The sequence below is a fragment of the Lissotriton helveticus genome, chromosome 11 (genome assembly GCF_964261635.1).
Source record: "Lissotriton helveticus chromosome 11, aLisHel1.1, whole genome shotgun sequence".
Taxonomy (NCBI): domain Eukaryota; kingdom Metazoa; phylum Chordata; class Amphibia; order Caudata; family Salamandridae; genus Lissotriton; species Lissotriton helveticus.
In genome coordinates, this window is record NC_136072.1 from 269739216 (window position 1) to 269760707 (window position 21492).

Genomic DNA, 21492 nt, shown 5'->3' on the forward strand with positions numbered 1-21492 from the left:
CCAGCTTGTTGATGCCAAAAGTCAATAGTGGCGGAAATCCATCTAGCTATGGTCTGTTTAGACACCGCCTGTCCTTGCCGAATTCTACCGTAGGCAACAAACAATTGATCAGATTTACGAATGGTAGAGGTCCTTTGTAAATAGAACTTAAGACATCTTCTGATGTCCAGGGCATGCAACGCCCTTTCCGCAGGGGATTGCGGGTTAGGAAAAAATGTTTTCAAGATTACTGGTTCCTTCAGGTGAAAATCCGAAAGCACCTTTGGCATAAATTTGGGATTTGTGCGTAGCACCACAAAATTGGACGTGAACTACAAGAGGTAAATTTTCGGTGAAAGCCTCAATGTCACAGACTCTGCTTGTTGACTTCAAAGCTAGCAGCAGAGAAACCTTCCAGGATAGAAATTTGAAATCTACTCTATGAATAGGTTCAACGGGGTGGCCATGAGCTGCGCTAACACCACATTGAGATGCCAGGATGGAGGAGGACGACGTACAGGAGGAAACATTCTAAACAGCCCCTTAAAAACTGTTGCATTATCCTCGATGAGTAGAGAGAATTGGACCGATCCTGTCGGAACCTTGTAATGGCCGCCAGAAAAACCTTTAAAGTTGAATGAGAGAGGCCTGATCTTGCTAAGTGTAAGAAAAAAGGTAATATCTGCTCAGGTGTTGCGTGAATCGGGTGAACCTCAGCAGATTGACACCACATGCAGAATCTTTTCCATTTAAGTCTGTAGGTCTTTATTGTGGCAGACGCTCGAGCGTTGGCCAGAACTTCCTTGCAATCTGCAGGGATATTTAGATGAGCGAATTCAAGGTGCTCAGGCGCCAGGCATCTAATTTCAGAGATGCAGGGTCTGGATGGCAAATCTGGTACTGTCCACACTGAATTGGATCGCACTATGATAAGAGGAGAAGTTCGGTGAACCAAAATTGGAGAGGCCACCTGGGAGCGATGAGAATTAGACGACAAGGTTTTCTCTTCATCTTCAGGAGAACTCTGGGAACCAATGGTATCGGAGGAAAGGCGTAAGCATATACTTGAGACCAGCTCATCAAAAACGCATACCCCTGAGAATCCTCGTGGAGAAGCCAGCTTGCAAAGAATAGGCATTTGCTGTTCTTCTTGGTCGCAAAGAGGTCCAGATCGGGATGACCCCAGTGTTGGAAGACTCGACCCACCATTAGGTGATGCAGTTCCCATTTATGCGTGGACACCGTGGACCTGCTGAGGGAATCCGCCAGAACATTTGAAACTCCCGGCACATTAACTGCCAAGAGATTGATCTTGTGCTGTATAGTCCAATCCCTGATTTCTTGGGCTTCTAGAGAAAGAAGAGCCGATCTCGTTCCTCCCCGTTTGTTCAAGTACTGCATACTTGTAGTATTGTCTGTGCGAATCAGTACTGTGGCTCCTAGAATGCCTGTCCTAAACTACTTCAGGGCTAAGAGGATGGCTCTTCGTTCTAGTAGATTGATATGCCACTTCTGTTGTGGAGGGCCCCATTTTCCGCTGACCTTTAGCCCTTGAAGATGTGCTCCCCATTCCTCGAGTGACGCGTCTGTGGTGATTGTAAAATTCTGCGCTTCTTGAAGGAATGCACATCCCTTCTCCACATTTCTTTTTTGAATCCACCAGAGGAAAGCCTCATGCATCCGAGGAGTGACCTGAATAAGATCTTCGAATTGTCCTTAGACCTGTAACCGTTGCTGGTTGAGTTCTTCTTGTAGGGGTCTCATCCTGAGGCAGCAGTTGGGTATCAAGGGGATGGAAGAAGAGACCATTCCCAGAAAGGACTTGAACTTTCGGACTGAAACTGACCTTTTTGATCTTAACTTGTGAGCCATCTTGCGGATCCTTTGTTGTCTTTCGTCTGATACGAAGGCTTGAATTAACTGTGTGTCCAAAGTTGCCCCTAAAAACGTTGGCCTTTGCGAAGGAACAAGATGCAATTTGTCGAGGTTGATTGAGAGACCCAGCGACTGAAACAGAGACAGACATCTTTGGACATGGGCATTCCGGTCTAAGAAAGAACCCGCCTTGATAAGGCAGTCGTCCAAGTAAGGAAATATTTGAATCCCTTCCAGATGGCGGTGCGCTGCTACTGGAGCAAGGATCTTCGTAAGTACTCTGGGTGCCGACCGTAGTCCAAAGGGAAGGACTTTGAACTGGAAGTCCCTGCCAGCCACTCTGAAACGCAAGAACTTTGTGCCTGGGAAGAATGGGAACGTGGAAGTACGCATCTTGAAGGCCGAGGGATGCCATGTGATCCCCTGCTGACAAAAGTTGAAGAATTTCTTGAAGTGTTGACATCCGAAATTACAATTTCCTTAGGTATTTGTTGAGGGATCTTGGATCTAGAATGAAACGCCATTCTCCAGAATTTTTCTTTATTAGGAAAAACCTTGAATAAAATCCTGTTCCTCTGCAATTGAGGGACTTTTTCGATTGCTCCTTTTTGTATCAAATTTATCTGGGAAAACAGCTCTTTGAGATGAGCTGGGCCTTTTGGAGGGATGTTTGGAGGAAATTTTTCGAATTCTAGAGCATGGCCTTTGGATACAATGTCTAGGACTCACTTGTCCGATGTCATTGAGGACCAATTGGAGTAAAATTTTGAGATTCTTCCTCCAACCCTTACATGGGGCTGCTGCAGAAGCGGTGGCAGGTGGCGATACTCAGTTTCTTGTGTGAATCTTTTCCGCGGTAGGAAGGCTTCCTTTTATTTTGAGAATAGGAAGTGTTGCGCTGACCATATGATTGGTATCTTTGTGATTGGTAGCGCGGATTTCCTTGATACGATTTATAGGAGGTTTGTTGACTATAGTTTCCTCGATTACAGAATGATCCACGTCACTTCGCACCCCGAAAGGGCAGCTTACGAAATTGCAAGGTACCAAAGGGATCTGGTTGCTTGTGTCTTTGATGGTTTGCAGGGCTTCCTCTACTAGTGGGACGAACAAAGCCTCTCCACCGAATGGCATGTCTAGTATCTTTGCCTGTACCTCCTGGCGAAACAAAGTAGCCTTCAACCAGCCTTGCCTACGTAAAACAGCAGCTCCTGCTAGCTGACTGAAACCTGTGGAAGCGACATTTACTGCCAAATCAATAATCTCCGCAGAGATTCGTTCCCCCTCTTGTAGTATCTTCAGAGCTTCAGCCTTTGACGGCTCTGGTAGCATATCGATATATGGCAAAATGTCTGACCACATTTGTCGGTCATACCGACCCAGAATGGTTAATGAATTGGCCGCACGGACAATTATTGCCATGGTGGAGACTCTTTTTCCAATTGAGTCCAGCCGCCTGCCATCCCTGTCAGGTGGGGCTGTGATCGGAGGAGATGGATTCCTAGCCCGTCTTTGAGCAGCCTGCACGATCACGGAGTCAGCCTTTGGGTGTCCTATGAGGCATGCTGGAGACTTGTCGGGCGCTTTTTATTGCTTATCCAGTCAGGGCAAGACTGGAGGAATAGATGCAGGAGTTGACATAACTTTCAATCCCTCCTTCCATATAAAATCTATAATGGTTAATCGCCCGTACTGGTTTCCTAGGCTGATCCTTAAAATCATACAGGAAGCATTCTTCCTTCATCGTCTTCATAGGAATGAGGAATCCTTGAGTTGCTCTTTCCATGAGGAGGGGAAAGCCTCCAATATCCACTGGAGGAGAATCAGCAGGACCTGGAGGTGATGGAGAAGGGTTTGGATTTGGTACTCATCCCACTCCAACAAAAGAGATCTGTCTACTTCACCTTCCTCCCTATCTTCATCCTCCGATGAATGTGCCTCAGCAGAATGATGCGAAGCCACTGGTGAAGGTGGTCTAGGGGACCGGAATTCTGAAGTGGAAGATTGAGCAACTGGTGTAGGTGGCACGGACACTGCCGATTCAGATGGCGGGAACTGGCAGTAATAGTCGTCAAGCATATGTTGAAGATTATTCAATAAAGCTATAGGCATCTGAGCTGTAGGGATATTATCAGTAGGTGAAGCCACAGGTTCAAGAGAATGTTGGTCATCCTGATCATCTTCCTGGAACTTTATGAACCACTCCGAAGGGCTTCAGGCTGTTCGAAACGGGTCATCCACCTCAGAGCCCTCTTCACTTTCATCTAAATCCAGTAACTTCTCAGGAACCTGTATCTTATGTGGAGAAAGATGTAATGGAGATACGGGTTCAAGCGTGGAACCACGTGTCTGCAACCAAGAAGGTGTCGTAGACGGTGTAGAAGTTAAGGCCGTAGACGGTGACCAGACTTGCAGCTCCGTACAAGATGACAATTTTTGCGGCGACGGGAGTCGTCGACTATTGACGATTCCAAAGTTGTCTTCGACGACGAGGAGGGCTTCGTCGACGATGTGGTCTTCGTCGACGATTTGGTGTCGACAACTATGTAGTTCTCAATGACTAGCTCGCCGTCAACGAGGAAGTCGTCGACGAGGATGAAGTGGCCGTGGACGAGGCTGCCGTCTACGATATTTTCCTAGTCTTGGCCGCCGATGGAACGCAGACGATAGGTACAGACTCTTTCGTCGACGAGATGGGTCTCACAGAGACCAGCGTCGACGGGGATGACGCCGACGACAATCATCTGAGGTTTAGGTAAAGAGAAGGTCACCATCGATGTAGATGTTGCGTCGACGGGAATCATAGTCGACGAAGGGGTCGTCGACGTCGACGGGGTCTTTTTCTGAGGGAGAATCTTCTCAGAAGTTGGCTTAGGAGGTAACATTTTCACTGACCTTCTTGAGGGCGTGGAAGGCCGAAGTTTGCCCTTGGCAGGTGGAGCAGCCTTCTTAGAAGTGGCAGGCCCTTCAGAACCCTTAGAGGGTTGTTGTTTCCTCAACACCTTGGCCCCAGGAGAAGATGAAACCTCTTCAGCAGCCCTCTTCCTAGAGGACACAGATAACCCAGAGGTAAAACTTCCCACCTCAGAAACTGGATTGTCCTGATCTTTAAGCTTCTGTAGCCACAGAAGTAGACGGCCCTCTCTGTCCCTGAGGGTTTTCTGAGGGAAGGTCCTGCATATCGTGCAGTCTCTCACCTGATGATCCGGGTAGAGGCAATAGATGCATTTCTTGTGGGTATCTTCAGAGAAAAGCCGGAGCTTACCATAAGATTCACAAGGCCTGAACAAGGATTTCTTAGAAGAAAACATCCTAAGAGTAGAAATTCCTGAAAAATTGAGACAAATTGAGAAAAACTTTGGAGAGCTCCGGGAGACTCCCTTCACACGACGTGCGGTAGAAAATCTGAAAGCCTGAGCCTCTGAGGAGAACATTCTGGTGGGTGCTGTCGCCTGATTGGCCTCAGTTTGGGCTATGTATAATGACTAGGATTGTCATAGATGTGGAATTTTTTCTTGGTAGCTTTTGGGTACTTTAATTCCTGGTGTTCATGTTACCAAGGTTTTTGGTTATTGTGGGCATATTTCTTGCTCTTTTATATACCGTGGGACTCCCACTCAGATGACGGGGAATGATTCAGGTGTGTGAATCTATGAAAGAAACCCCAATACTGGAGAAGTAATATATACCACTGCTCTCATATTTTTTAGTACATATGTCATTTTGAGTGTGTATAAATTATGGCTGTTATAACTATAATATTCTGAAGGCTGCCAGTGTCAAGGATTTGATAGTAACATATGAGACATCAGAGAAAGTGAATGCATGGACCTTGCTCAACGTACAACTTATTGGGCAAAGTCTGTGTGTGGATAATAAAAGTGAGCAGTACTTAGATATTGGGGATCTAAGGAGCAAAGAAAAAAACAACTGAAAAGCATTTAAAAAAAGACTGCAAAAAAGTAAGGATGAAAGTGGAGTCACAAATGTACATCACAATGATCAGGTCAGGTTATATGAATCAGAACTAAATTATTTAATTCATTAAGTAACATGTACAAAACATTAATCAGTTACCAGATGAGTGAAGTTAGCTCATAAAGTTCTTGTGGACTTCGTGGCACAAGATCAATTTGCTCTTGACAGCTGCCATTAGAGGCTCCACAGAGTAGAAACTGAAGGGTTTCTGCAATATCTTAGAAAGAAAAAAAACAAATTCCAATAAACATTTTTTTAATACAAATCATAAATTATAACATTTATTTTAAATGTAGTAAATTACTCTAAACACATGTTTATCCAGGCAAAATGCTTCTCTTTTTAGGGTTAAGGTCCCAAACTCTATTGCATATACAGTTGCCTATGAATAAATGACAACTTTGTATTTTCCTTCCCTCTCTGCAGAAGAATCCAGCCAGGGAATGCCATCTTGGCTACTCCACCATCAAAACAAGGTATGGCAGTTTAAGTACATTAAATGTCAAACTGGCTCATTATCATGAGCTGTCCTCATTAACACGGTTTGACCTGACCTTAGTTTGAAATATAAATAAATAAAAAAGAGCAGTGTCCAAGTCTTTCTAAGAAGCGCACCACTGGTGCTGCCAAATGCCAGGGTTGCCGAATATCAAGGATGCTTTGTCTTGATTCCATCTCAAGAAGCATGCTTTCACCACAGTGTAAATCTTGTTCTATCTCACTTCTGGAAGTCCTTTTTTATCCCAGTCTCCCATTGTTATTTTCCTTATTTTTTATACTTTGAATTATTCATATTTATATTATATGCGATTTTAGCAAAGAATTTGTAGACATTTTTATTGTACAGCTTTGGCGATAATTATTTTATTTCTTGTGGTCCCATAACATGTTTAAATGCACCAAGCGAGCATTATTTAGATGAATCATGCACCAATTGATTATTTGTACTATCTCAATTCTCTACCTTTAGTATAGAAGTTGCACAATGCTTCATGATTCAAGATATCGAAAGAAAGCAATTGATAATGATTTTCCTAATGTCTCTCTTTCTACCTCTCTAGCACTAAGCTAAAACCAAACAATGGAAAGTAAGCTTTGCCTCCAAACATGAGTTCTGGTGCACATCACTGGCACAAACTGAACACTGACCATCACTCCATTATGAAGCTAGGAAATGTTAAGGAAAATTAAAAGCAAGCAGTGAGTAGAAATATCCTCATACAAGTCAACAAATGACCAGTGTCAAGATTACTGTGAATAGGAAGACTACAGAGTTAACAATAAAATAAAACCCAGTTCAGGCTCATGCCTTGCTAAACTGATCACTGCTTTTAGGGAGTTCATTCAAATAATAATTACTGAGTAAAGCATGCAGAGTAGCCACTTTAGCTTCACTGTGAATGTCCTTAGATGGAATGCGGCTGAAGCAACCTTTGCTGTAACAACCATTTCTAGAGCATTAGAACCATACTGTCTAGAGGATATAAAAAACTGCACAACTATCCATTTTGTATATTAGCATGTGACATAACTTGAAAGAATCCTATTGCACAACAGGTGATGAGGTGAATAGTATAACCATAAGAGCATGTCCTTTAGGTGTAGAACATCATGGACCGTATGGAATCTATGCTATGAAGAAACTCCTCTGTTGAAGAGGTGTTCTACTAAAGTATTAGAAGCAACAATTTACCTACCTGTAACTGCAATTCTCCACCACTGGGATATTCATAGATTCACATGTTTGACTCAAACATCAACGCAATGGGAGCTTCTAGTAATATAATAAAGCAGTGTAGAAATAGATTCATCAAATAAAACTACAAAAGTGCCAGCTTAGTAACCCATTGCACCCCTTTCGCAATTACCCAACTTCCACCTAAAAGGTAGAAGGGCCCTGGACTCTATTCCTCCTAGAGACCATAATAACTCAGATTTTCTAAGCTCATGTAATGTACTAAGCAAAGCCTTTAGCAAGAAGTATGAAGCTAGCAAACGTACCAAAACTGAAGAACTACAGTTACAGGTAATTTCTCATGCACAGGCAGGATCTTTCGTAGAGTCATGTGCTTAAATCAGACCAGCAAGCAATATAAAGAAAAATCTAAAGGCAGTTGGGGAATAGGTCTAATCTAAACAAAGTTGTTGCAAACTCTTGCTTCTGCGGTATCCAGGGAGTGAGGCTTATGGATGTTATTGGTTCTTCATGTTGACACCCTTCCACGGTCCATGAGGTCACTCCAGCACACAGGGCTGAAGTTAATGTCACTCTTCTGGTGGAGTGTACTTACACCTTGATTGACAGTGGACTGTTGGCTTTATGTGGGACAGAAAGTATTTGTTGCACCCATCCATCTGGAAATACCCTCCATGACCTGAGGCGGCAGTCTGCAACCTAGGAGTGCTGATTGACAATCAACTTTCCATGTCGGATAATGTCAATCATGTGGCTCGCGTTTGTTACGGACCTATGTGCAGCCTCCGCAAGATCTTTAAATGGGTTCCACGGTCATCTCGCATGCCACTAGTGCAAGGACTAATCATCAGCCAACTGGATTATGGCAATGCCCTTTTGGCTCCCATAAACGAGGAGTACCTAACAAAACTCCAGGTCCTTCAAAAAATGGCGGTCCGATTAGTACTAAATCTACCACCTCGCTCCCCATCGGCACCAAGTTTGAAGGCCCTTCATTGGCTTCCAATCAGAAAACGTATCACATTCAAGATTAACTGTTCAGTGCACAAACCTCTCAGTGGACATAGCCCCTATTATCTTGCTAACAAAATGAAAAAGGTATCAGCCCTCCAGAACCCTCTGATCTGCTAATAAACACCTAATTCCTCCGAAAATCTGCACCGCCAGGAATAGAGGAAGAGCTTTCTCCTGCCTTGCTCCCACTCTATGGAACGCACTCCCTTTTTATCTACGTACATAGACCGACCATAGAAAGTTCCGTAAATCTCTCAAAACCTAGCTGTTTTGAGACCATCTCTTTTCCAGTTTGTCCCCCCTTGTCTCTTCCGTTTCGTTCTCTGAATTAAGCTAACGCTTTGAGACCTTCGGGTGAAATGTGCGCTCAACAACAACTAATACATAGCATAATAAGGTATGGCTTTTTCAAGTAGCCGTATCACAGAAATGGTTAGTAAGAGCCTGAAGTGTTTTGGCTATGTAAATCTTTAGGCATCTTGCCACAATTAGAGAATTAAGAGCTCTCTGCCCGGTTAGATGGGTTTGAAAGACTTCAGAAAACTACTGTCATTAATTTGTAGGCTTCAATTGGTCTAAAAATTTGACCTTTGTTACACTAGATGTAACAAGCCTCTACAGCTGAATTAAAAAAGAATTTGGTGTGAAGGCGTTCCAGTTTTATTTGGGCCAAAGGACGGCAGATCACTTCTCACACAATGAGGTTTTGCTGGAAATGACAGACATCATCCTATCCAAAAACTTCTTCCTTCATGATTCCAATTGGTTCCACCAAATACAGGGCACAGCGATGGGCTCCAGGTTTGCTCCCGCCTACGCAGGACTCTTTATGGGCTGGTTTGAGGGGGAGCATGCCTGGGGCCAACACGCGGCTACCTGAATAGAGCATGTAGTTTTCCGGGGCAGGTACATCGGTGATGTTATGCTCTGGGACGGACCTGCCCCAGACTTAATGTCCTATTATGCCTATCTGAATAACAACCCATTCAATGTCCGGTTTACGGTTAATTAAAGCAAGCAGACAATTGACTTTTTGGATGTTACCTTCTTTATGCAAGATAACCATATACATAGTCGCACACACAGAAAGACCACTGCCTGCACAGTACATTACACTTTCAGAGCTCGCGTCCCCAACATGTGATTGATAACATTCCTTATGAGGAAATGATCGGTATGCGACGGAACTGTAGCACAGAGGAAGCCTTTCTATCAAATTTAAGGGAGACAGAGTAACGCTTCCGGTGGAGAGGTCACCCTAAGGACATTTTGAATAAAGCACATAGAAAGGCAATGAAAGTACCAAGAACGGCAACCCTAGCCACAATATCACTTAAAGGGCCAACAAGAGCTCCAATTGCCTTCAGCACTCAATTTAATGACCACAGTAGTAGGGTGTACAATGTCTTTAGAAAACATTGGCATCTATTGATGGACATACCTAGCCTACAGGGCACCTTGGCCACAAGACTGAAGATAATATAGAGAAGGGGCCAAAATTTACGGAACATGCTGTGCCCCAGCTATGTCACCACCGCAAAACAATCAACCTGGCTTACCCCTACAATTAAAGGTTTCTATACATGCAGAGAGTGCAATGTCTAAGTTGGGAAGAAATAAAACCAAAGACTTTTGCTTTAACACCAAACGCAGATATATTATCGAACATCTGATAAACTGCAACTCTAAATATGTGACGTACATACCGGGCTGCCCATGTGATAAGATCTACGTGGGCAGCACCAAAAGGGCTCTAAAAATAAGAATACAGGAGCATGTCCGGGCACGGCGCAATGGGGATCTTAGATACCTACTCACGTTGCATATGCAGGAAAATCATACAGCAGAAGAGAATTTTTGGTTTATTGGAATAGATCATGTGCCTGTCCACTTAAGGGGTGGAAATCGGGAATTAGCCCTGAGAAAAAAGGAAGCAGGCTGGATTTGCAGATTACGATGTGTTGAACTGGGTCACAATAGTGATGATGAACTGCACTATTTCTTAGACCAAATCTTACAAATCCGTATTTCTGTGGTGCTATCTGCATACGGGATTTTTTTGCCTCCTTTCTAGCCTTTGGCCTTTATGGTGTCTTTGTCAAAACTGAAAAAGAAGTAACCAAGTGATTAAGGTTCAATGAACATAAAGCTTGCCTATTAAGAGGCAAAGGAGTGGTGTATTGTTTATCCAAACTGTAATCAAGCTGTTGTAATAACATACACTCGCCTGGACCATGAACCCCTTCATTTGCATAGTGTATAATAATTAAATGCACTAAACCCTCTTTTACTTACTAACAAATGTGGTACCACATTTGTGTTTTGTATTCGGTTCATGCTTATGAGTGACCTAATTCTTGTTCTTGTGTAATGTACTTTGTTTATGTACTATTATGAACATTGGTTTATTCCACTAACTATCTCACCCCCCTCACAAACCCCTCGCTTTTGGGTAAACCCCTCCGAGTCTACCCCCCTTCGAGTCCACCTTCTTCGAGTTAATTTCCTCCTGGCATTATGCACCGCATTGATTTGCCACATTTAAAATACATTTAAGGAACATAAGATCATGTCCTTCATGTGCTGTACTGTCTTGATGTACTAGACACCAGATTGAACTATTCCAATATGGCCGCAGTGCTCCTCCAGTTTGAGATAGGCTTTATCTTTACGAGGTTACATTTGCCTCTGCAATCTATTACTGAACACAGTGCACGCTTTTTTTTTGTTAAAACGTCATTGCAATCATTTCCGTGTGTCTAGACTATATTGGGGGCTTAGTACCCTAAATTAATCGCTTTGAACTTTACGATAGTCAGCTGTGTTTTGATTCCTGTTTTATACAGATTAAATTAGGACTGTTTATTTTTTATTTATTTATTTTGAAAGTTTTATATAGCACGAACAAGATCTTCGCAGATAGAGCGCTTTACAGAGGAGGGGAGCATATATACATAGATACATCAATAGTGTTAAAAGTACAGTGAGGTGATATCATAAACAATCAAGTAAGTCAATTTCAAAGTCGAACAAAAATGCAAAGGGTTCGAACAAGTAGTACAGATCAGTATCGAGTCTTTGAAGTTGATCCCCAGTAGTGGTTCAAGTGTATTTAGCCATGAGGATCGCTTTTACTTCTTTCTTGAAAAGTATGGTAGATGGGATGAGCCTGGTTTCAGGGGGGGGTGAGTTCCAAATCCTGGGAGCCATTCCTGAGAAAGAGCGTTTAAACGTTTTTTCCTTGCGGAATCTTTTAGGCTTTAGCAAAAGATTGGTTGTGCCTCTAGTGTTTCTGGAGACTCCAGAAATCGTCAGCTTCTGAGCGAGGTATCTAGGTGAGCTCAGGTGGACAGCCTTGTGCGTCAAACAAGCAATTTTCAGGTGTATTCTGGCTTCAAAAGGCAGCCAGTTCAGGGATTTGAAGTCAGGGGAAATGTGTGAGTGTTTTTTTGATCCAGTGATAAGTCTCGCTGCAGCGTTTAAAGAGGCTCTTATGGGTGCCGTAGTAGCTAGGGGGAGACCGCAGAGGGCAGTGCTGCCATATTCTATTCGAGGTATGACTAGTGATTGTACAGCAGGTTGGAAGTCTTTGGCTGGCAGGAAGGGTTTAAGTTTCCTAAGGGTGTTGATTTGGTAGTTCGCTCCCTTAGTTGCTTCGTTGATGTGTTCCTGCATGCTGAGATTGGTGTCAAGTGTTATGCCCAAAGATTTCGCTGAGTCCACGATGGTGGGTTGAACATTGAGTGCCGTTAGGTGTTTAAGCCACATTTGTGCGGTAGTGATCTTTGCGGGAGGTGAAATCAGAAGGAACTCTGTTTTAAGGGCATTGAGTTTGAGATGATTAGCGGCCAGCCAGGATTGGGTGCTTCTGATCGTTGAGTTCAAGAGCGTGATGTCTTTGGGTGATTGTAGTTTGAGATAAAGTTGGGTGTCCTCAGCATACATGTGGAAGTGTACATTGGATTCTTGTAGCAAGGTGGTGAGAGGTTCCATAACTAGGTTGAACAAAGTTGGGGATAGGGAGGATCCTTGTGGTACGCCTAGCGATGCAGGTCTTGGCGCGGACATCAAGTTGTTGCTCTTGAATTTCTGCGACCTGTTATGCAGAAAGGACGTGAACCATTTGAGCACAGTTCCAGATAGTCCCATTCTTGTGTTTAATAGTCGAGTAAATTCTCATGTTTGACGGTGTCAAATGCGGAGGAGAGATCAAGGAGGATGAGGAGGCAGGTATCGTTATGATCTAGGATTTGAAGGGCGTCGTCAATTATGTGAGTCATAGCAGTTTCAGTACTGTGATTTGCTCGGAAGCCTGATTGATGAGAGTTAAGGAGATCAAACTGAGTAATGTGTTTAGTCAATTGTATTTGTGCACATTTTTCCAGCAGTTTGGCAAGAGTCGGAATGTTGGTAATGGGACGGTAGTTGTTTAGGTCAGAGGGGTCGGCTGTAGGTTTCTTTAGCAAGGGTGTGACTTGTCCAACTTTGAGGGAGTCGGGAATGGTTCCTTGTTGAAGTGAGCTGTTAATGATTTTAGTCCAGAGTGGAAGGAGCGACGGGGTAAGGACTTTAACAGCGTTAGCAGGAAGGGGGTCCGTGAGGTGATTGGATGGTTTCAGAGTGCTGAGCAGTCTGCCAATTTCTTCTTCCGTGTAGGTGACAAAGGTTGACCAAGTGGCATTGTTTTTTGGTTTAGTGGGTGCTATGTAGTGGGGTTTGGGATAGAGGCTTGCGTCCATGAGGAGATCATTCTTTATGTTGTCAGTTTTTTGGTTAAAGAAAGAGGCGAAGTCTTCGCAGGAGGGAGCTTCGCACATAGTGTTGAGAGGTTGGGGTTGTTCTTTGGATTGTGTTCGGATAAGCTCAAACAGCTTTCTCAGACGATTTTTGGCTTGGTCGAGCTGATGGCTGAAGAAGTCTGATTTTGAGCGTTTTATTTTCCTGAAGTAGGCATTTCTCTTTTTCTTCAGGGTTTTTAGGTTCAGTGCAGAGGGAGCTGCTCTCCAGGTGCGCTCTGCCATTCGCATGGCGCGTCTATCGTCATTGAGACTCCCGTCGTACCAGGGATTGGAAATTTTTGCGGAGGCTTTTTTTAGCTGCAAGGGTGCGACTTCATTAATTATTGAGGTCATAGTGTTAAGATAGTGATCAGTCAAGGATTGGACGTCCTTAACGCCAGTAGGAGGAAGCAGTAAGTTGCAGCTGTTGGGGGGCAGAGAGTTTGAGTTTAGTTTTTTCATGTCTCTTTTCCAGACTTTGGGCCTGGCGGATTGAACAGGGTTAAATTTAACTTTTTCATTGATGAAGAATGTGATAATATGATGGTCTGACCAGTCACAGGGTTGGATAGATTCGAGTTGGATAGAGGCCTCTTTGGAGATGATAAGGTCGAGGATAGAGCCTTTCTCGTGTGTCGGACTGTTGCAAATTTGAGTGAGGTCAAGGGCGTTAAGGAAATTCTTCAGACCTTTTACCACCGCATCATTATGATCGTTCCAGTGGAGGTTGAAGTCACCAAGGTATATTTGTGTGAGTTGTCGCCCGGAGTTGGTTGAGATCATATCCATGATTTGTTGGGAGAAGGTAAGGTTGTCGCCGGGTGGATGGTAAACGCCGTGAAGAGTGCAGATCGGTTTGCCCTCACTGATAATATCGAGGCAGATGTATTCACAGGAGGTTGGGGAGGGTAAGGAAGGGGAAGTTACTTTCAAGACAGAGAGGTTGCTCCTGTATATACATGCGATTCCGCCACCTTTTTTTTTGCCAGACCTGTCAAGTCTGGTGATGTGGTAGTTGGGGGGAACCAGAATGTCCATTATAGGTGTAGAAGATTCTGTTAGCCATGTTTCAGTCATGATGATTAAGTCAAGATCCAATTTTGTGATGCGCTATTTCTTCGGGCCACTCATATACATGGGTGATTGATTTTTCAAGATAATATTCTGTATCTTTAAAGATATATTTACGACACCTTAAAGACTACAAGATGGCAGCCGTTTTTGCTTAGTAGAACCCATGATCTGACACGTGTATGGCATGCGCTGTGATTTGGGGCACTTATACATATGGGCGATTGATTTATTAAGTCCTAAAACATTTCTCTTTAATGAATTATATATGATACATTAGCCCTTTTAAGATGGCCACCGTTCGTGCTTTACAGATCACCTGATTTGGAAGGAGTTTCTTACGTATGCAGAACACAGGTGTCTTTACTTGTGCTCATTATGGTGCGTTATTTAAATTGACTAGGAGAACATGGTTCCTCTTCAAGCTGGAGGACCTTTCGCTGTTGCGGCATTCGGAACTTTTGGACTGCCGGTTGTGACTATCATATTGCGGTAAGCAGGACCAAGGTATGCTGTATTGTGTACCGAAGCTTATGGGGGCAATATAGTCACTAGTTTTTCATTTCGCCAAACCCCTCGTTTTGACTTGCTTGTCAACTTTGTGGATACCGGCGGCCTTTAGTACATCTAATGGTATTAACAAAGAACTTTTGTTTGGGCACTAATATAGCTCTCGGGGAAGCACAGGGGGAGTATCTTGGAAAGGCTCAAGCATCAATGATGTCACTCTGCACTCCGTCGGGAGTGATGTGTGAGAAGTTAGCCTGGCATATGTTGTCCACTATTCTAGTGGGCACCTTGCACCAGTCTAAACGACCCTTAGGGTGATGGTTGTAAAGTCAACCTTATAGACCAGCTATCCTAGAGGAAGCATGGACAAGCAGTCTTAGGCTAAAACTTCAGAGAGCATGTGAAGTCAGATGTTTTACCATATGTAATCCCTTGAATACCACATGAAAGGACACCACACAAGGTATATATCAAATATATATGTATTTATAACTAACACAACCCCTCTGCACTCTTTATGAGGACAGAGTTCGAGATACGTTACAAGTTACTCATTAAGCATACTATAAGTTGCACAAATACAACTCTGCCCTAGGGGCCTCACGAACCATATACTAAGTGGTACACGAACCACTTCAGGAAAGGTGAATAGGCCTAGGGCATCGCTGGGGCTACACTACAGGACCAAAGGTTTGGAAGTAGGAGACCCACGGGAGACGCGTGCAGTGTGGGAACACAGACGCAAGCTACCACTGACTTACAATGGAGAACGAAGAAGTCACAAAGTTACTGATTAGGGACACTTCCGAGTGGACTATGGTGAAACCTCTTTAAACTAGAACACTTGGATAGTCAATACCCACGGGAGCACAGGAGTACTCGAGTTACCTCGCCCAGGGAAGCCGGGTGCATAGGTGTCTTTTCGTGTCGGGTTTCGTCAATGCTTTCAATGGGGACCTGCAAAAGAAGTGATGCAGGCAGCCGAAGGAAGAGTGTCCGGGTGGATCAAGGAGCTAAAGAACCTGAAAGCAGAGGGGACAGAGACGGGGCACTAGCCAGTGACCAGGATGTGACCAGGATGGAACCAGGATGGAACCAGGTGATGTCGCAATGCAAACAGGTGAAGAGGTGAAGCTGGTCTCTGCAGTCACGAGGACCAGGAGTCGACGACGACCAGGAGCTGGAGTCTAGCTGTCCCACGAAGGCTCTAGTTGACTGCGGTGTCGGTATCCGGATTGGACCCAACAGCCTTGGTAACCGCAACCCACGCAGGAAGTGAAGATTCGCTGCAGTTCAGACCAACAAGGTTTGAGGAGCTTCTCTTTTGGAAGGAAGCTGGAGCAAGCCCAGAGCAACCAGGCAAGCGTTGAAAATTAAAAGGATCGACTTCAGGGGGCTCACTAGCCAACGGGCTAGCAACCGTGAAGACGCGTCGAGCTAAAATGCAGGAGCGGGCCCCACGTGGCACTCGTGAAGTGCTGAGCTCTGGTGCAGATGTTGCTCGGGTCTGGGGCTTCTCGTGCCCCAATGCACACCTGCGAGTTACCTCAGGAGTTGATGCAGTTAGCAATTTGCAGGATGTCCAGGGAGTCTGGTCCCAAGTCTCTTGTGTCCGCCACTGGTCTCAGCTTTGCTGTGGATGTGGGTCGGAGTCCAAGAAGTCTGGAAGTCCAGTCCTGAGTAGCGGAGTAGTCGGGTTCCGTCGGGAGCGTCGACAAAGCAAACGGGCAAGTTACTGGTGGTGCCTGTTTGAACAGGGTGGTCACTCCTTGACCACAAGGGAGATCCTCTTCAGTCTTCTAGTCAGCATAGACTGCATTACTATTGAAAAGTATTTATTGCTTACCTGTGCCAGGCTTGCTTGCTTCTAGAAAATAAAACGAAAATAATATTTTTAAACGAAAACAATTGGTCTGAAGTTCAGTCTTTGAGAGTGTACAACAAATGCTTAAAACTGTCCTCTGATAAAGCCTTACTGCTCCACCCCATTACCACAAATAGAGTGAGGTGCTTTAGCTCTGCCTACTGTTTGGGTTCCAAAGGACTCTGCACACTATACCTCACTTTGGTATAGTATATACAGAGCCAGCTTCCTACATCATCCACCTAGAAATCTTTTGTGCGATCAAGGTAGAAGGACAGCTCACATTTTGGGTCGCCTTCTCAGAAGGAACCGGAGGTAGGAAAAAGTTGGGCAAAGTGATTGTCCTATGTGAAATGCTGTAACCACTTTAGGAAGGAACAAAGGTCTCGTCTTAAGCACCACTTTGTGCAGCTGCACAGAGGAGAAAGGGGGCTTAGAGGATAGAGGCTGTAGCTTACTTACACTGCGAGCAGAGGTGATGGCAACAAGGAAGGCAGTTTTCAAAGCTAGAAGCCTAAGAGGACCGTTGTGAAGAGGTTCTAAGGGAGCACACATAAGATAAGCTAAGACACGATTCAAATTCCATTGGGGCATTATGAAAGGAGATGGAGAAAAGAGGTGAATATGCCCTTAAATGATCTGGCAGCCGAAGGAAAGCAGAAAAAGCGGCAAGATAGCCTTTTAGATTGCCCAGAGTAGAGCTCTACGGGACCAAAGAAAGGATGAACAAGAGAACGTCAGAAAGAGGGGCAGAGGGGGGATTCACAGCCTTTACTGTGCACCATGCCACAAAGGTATTCCATCTAAAGGCGTACACTGTTTTAGTGGTAGGACGCTTGGTGCCGAGATAACGTTATAGACTTCGGACGGAAGAGCAAATGATGCCAATTGTCATCGCTCAATCTCAACGCAAGGAGTTGGAGGCTGGATAGTTTTGGGTGCTTGACCGCCCCCCTGTTGCTGCGACAGGAGATTCTCCCGAATGAGTCTGATCGGAGGATTCATGGCCATGCTCAGGAACTCGGGGTACCAGACTCTTCGTGCCCAGTCCGGAGCCACAAGAATGACTGGGGCCCAGTCATGCTTGATCTTCATGATCATACATCTGCCAGTCAAACAATCTTAAACCAAGTTAACCATGATTTAACCTCCTTCCTGCTCTACGCCCATAATTCTGTCTGGATACTACTCCCAGTTAAGCTACATGAAGGCATTTGTAACAGAGAGATTAAGCCCTCCGAGCCAGACCTGTGGTAACTCCCCTGGACATCAAAAAAGCCCCACATTGACCAGCAGTCATCCCCGCGACGATCGCGGAGCCGGCAGAGGCCAGCTCCAAGAAGACCCTCCCACGTAGGTCCCGTCTTCTCCACTACTCGGAGATCTCGGTGAGGCGCGTCCCGTCATTTTGACTGCACCGAGCTGCCGTCTTCCCGGGCAGAGTCCCGACCCCGGCGATCCACGCAGCGGCACTATAATCTGAGGGGGCACCTGATCGGGGTGACCAAGACCTGGAAGCCCGCCACCGCTCATTGTTTCATCGCCATCCTCCAGGGGGACTCTGCAAACTCTGCCCGCCTGACCCCAAGATGGCGCCCGTGGAGCGCCGCGAGTGAGGAGGCAGACACAGCAGCCCCCCTGGAAGCGCTCACAACACCATGGACATCAGGTGAGCCGAGGCCCCCCCCATATATCTCTTGCAGCGGCGCTTCCCTGGCTGAGGGCTCCGGCGAGGCCTCATTGTTGAACTGAATATAGGGTGACCAGAATTTTAAAGCCAAAAACCGGGACATTTCACAAAAATAGAAGGATTACACTTTTACTTCAAGCGATGAGAGCGCTCCTCAGCAGAGAATTACAGAACAGGCAGTAAGAACATACATAACATGTCATTTTTAAACCCAGTAGCTTGCCAGTTAATTAAATTGCTTTCTTGAAACAACTGCTAACTTCACTGCTTTGTAAAACCTAAAAAACACCTCCCACCATTTTCAGCTGCCCTTCTCTAAAAACCGGGACATGAGCTAAATTTCTTGAAATTTGCTGGGACAGCTGGTGAAAAACGGGGACCGTCCTGGCAAAACGGGGACGCCTGGTCACCCTAACTGAATACCCCCCTCCTAGGACTGCCACAGGAATTGCCTGACTTTAAAATGGAGGCATAACCGCTCTCCCTGCTTCACATATCGGGCCACCCTCACCACTGGGACATAGGGCCGAGACCCCTGCTCTGTCAACAGACTATACACTCCCTGGGGGTCACCCCCCCCCTCCCCACCCCCCAGGGCATACTGCTTCGAAGGACCTGGGTGCTGCGGCGAACATACTCACAGGGCATACTGCTTCGAAGGACCTGGGTGCTGCGGCGAACATACTCACAGGGCATACTGCTTCGGAGGACCTGGGTGCTGCGGCGAACATACTCACAGGGCATACTGCTTCGGAGGCCCTGGGTGCTGCGGCAAACATACACTGAGCAGTGCACTGACGACCCGAGCCGCAAGATAGACTGGTGTGCACCGGTCAACCCCTCACTCCTTTTCCCCTGGGCAGGACACCCGCTGAGCAATACACTCCTCACTGCCTCGGACGCCGCGCAGTGTCCCGGGTGATTACAGCAACTGTTGTAAAGCCCCAGCTCGCACTACTGAGAAGGGGCCACCTGACCCCAAAATGGCCACCAATAAAGACACAAACTTAGAAACAAAGGACTCACTTACGCCAGTCCTTTTTCACCCATCGTAGATGAACAGTCTCACTGCCCGCATTCTCCAACAAGACAATGCAGCGCCCAGGCAGGAGATACGTGCCTCTGTCTGTTCAAACCTTATGCAACCTTCCCCCCTTCTCCGCTCAGACTCTTTCCAGCTTCTGTCCTCTGCCCTCCCATGCCCTTGCCCTTTGTCCCCCACCCTGTTTTTCTGTGAACCTTAGACAGACTCCCTTTCGTCTCTATGGTTGTCTCTTCCCTTATCCACACTCCCTCTCCTCCCCTACCCCCCACTACTTTCCCTCGCCTTTCACTCCTCCCCTACTTGTATTGCTGATTGTTTGATTTAATGTTTACTTGTTGATCTTCTAGTATATTGTTGAACCACATTGTTGCACTTCCTGTCGTCTCTCCTTTCGTCTCCTACCGCATCCTCACTCTATTTATATCTCTCCCTCCCTCCTCTCTCAATGTTTTGAGACTGAACTATTTTGTCTGATGCCCGATGGAGCTACTTGGTTTAGCTATAGGGGAGATGGGCATTGGATTCCCTCCTTGGTCGTCACCTACCCAGTCGGTCTTTAGGCAGACTTCTTTTCGTCTCTCCTTATTTTTCTCTTCCCTAGCCCCTATCCTCTCTCCCCTGAATCTCTCCCCTTGCCTGCTACTCTGCCTACCCCCGGTCCGTTGTGCCCTTTGACTAAGCACTCCTTCGCCCCTTGTTGGGGAAAGATCCAATATGTATACTCTGGAGTCTCAGCGAACCCGCTGAGTGAGTCCACTGTGCAAAGGGAGCCACTCACACTTGAGGTATGGTATGGCACCCCTTGCCAAAGCACTCCCTCTCCCTTTGTTGGGGAAGGATCCAGTTTGTAGGCCTTGGAGTCTCAGAGACCTCTCTGAGAGAGTCCACTGCGTAAAGGGAGCCTCTCGCAATAGAGATAGGGAAGGGATACCACTTCCCTTGGGATCACAGCTTACTGGACTTTGGACGTTGCCTTGACTCATCTACCGGTTTGTGTCCCTGTCACCCTTCCCCTCTTCTCCCCAGGCTATGTCTCTCACCCTTCCCTCCCCGCCTCTTTCCCACCTTCTTTATCGGTCTACTTCCCCTACTCCAACCCCCCCGAATGTCTCACCTTGCCTTCTTTTCCCCTTACGTATTTTGTGCTTATTGTTTTTCTCGACCTTACAAGTAACTATGTTGCCATGCTCTTAGAACTGTGTAACCTTTGTAACGATGTAACCTATAACTATGATCTGATGCTCATGTAAAGCGCTCCGATACCTCCGGGTCTAGCCAGCGCTATATAAAACTTTTAAAATGAATAAATAAATAAATATATCTTCAGCACTCTGGGCAGAAGTTGTACAAGCAGAAAAGCATGCAGGAGGCCGCAGTTCAGTCGTGACGAAAAGCATCGCAGAGCGAGTGCAACCTTGGAATCTCCAGCACGCAAAACTGCTGGCGTTGCACGTTCTCTTCGGTGGAGAACAGACCTAACCACTGCTGAAAGAGACCTTGCACCACTTCCGAGTGAAGACGCCATTTGTGATCTACCAGGCACAGACGGCGGAGTTTGTCCACCATGGCATTTCAGAGAACCAGCCAGGTGTTGAACCACCAGGGTCATTCCCTCATGTTCCAATCATGTCCAGGAGGGGGGTGTAAAAGTGGCTCTGTATATACTGCACCCAAGTAAGGTACAGTGTGCACAGAGTCCAGCAGTCTCCAGAGGTTTGGCAGAGGCTAAAGTTAGATATAACCTTACTCTCTAAAGTGGTAGCTTGGTCGAGCAGTAAGGCAGTATCAAAGGACAGTGTAAAGCATTTGATGTACACACTCAGTCAGCAAATGGTCTCATACACGCAAGAACTGAACTCTAGGCCAATTGTTTTGTATAAAAAAATAAACCATTATTTCTAGAACCAAGCAAGACTGATACATGTAAGCAGAAAAGTACTTTTCAGTAGTAAATTACTTGTATGAACACAGTTCAAAATAGCAGTGTAACTT

The 21492-nt window shown here is 45.6% G+C and overlaps 1 protein-coding gene across 11 annotated transcripts in view; it reads right to left on the reverse strand.

Moving 5' to 3' along the window:
• The window catches only part of TRIP12 (thyroid hormone receptor interactor 12), a 1008257-nt gene that overhangs the window by 580297 nt on the left and 406468 nt on the right, over positions 1–21492 (reverse strand). For all 11 annotated transcript variants that reach the window (XM_078668151.1, XM_078668159.1, XM_078668158.1 and 8 more), the window contains one exon: positions 5932–6049. In XM_078668151.1, the coding sequence (XP_078524277.1) occupies positions 5932–6049 (118 nt within the window). The remainder of the gene's footprint in view (positions 1–5931; positions 6050–21492) is intronic.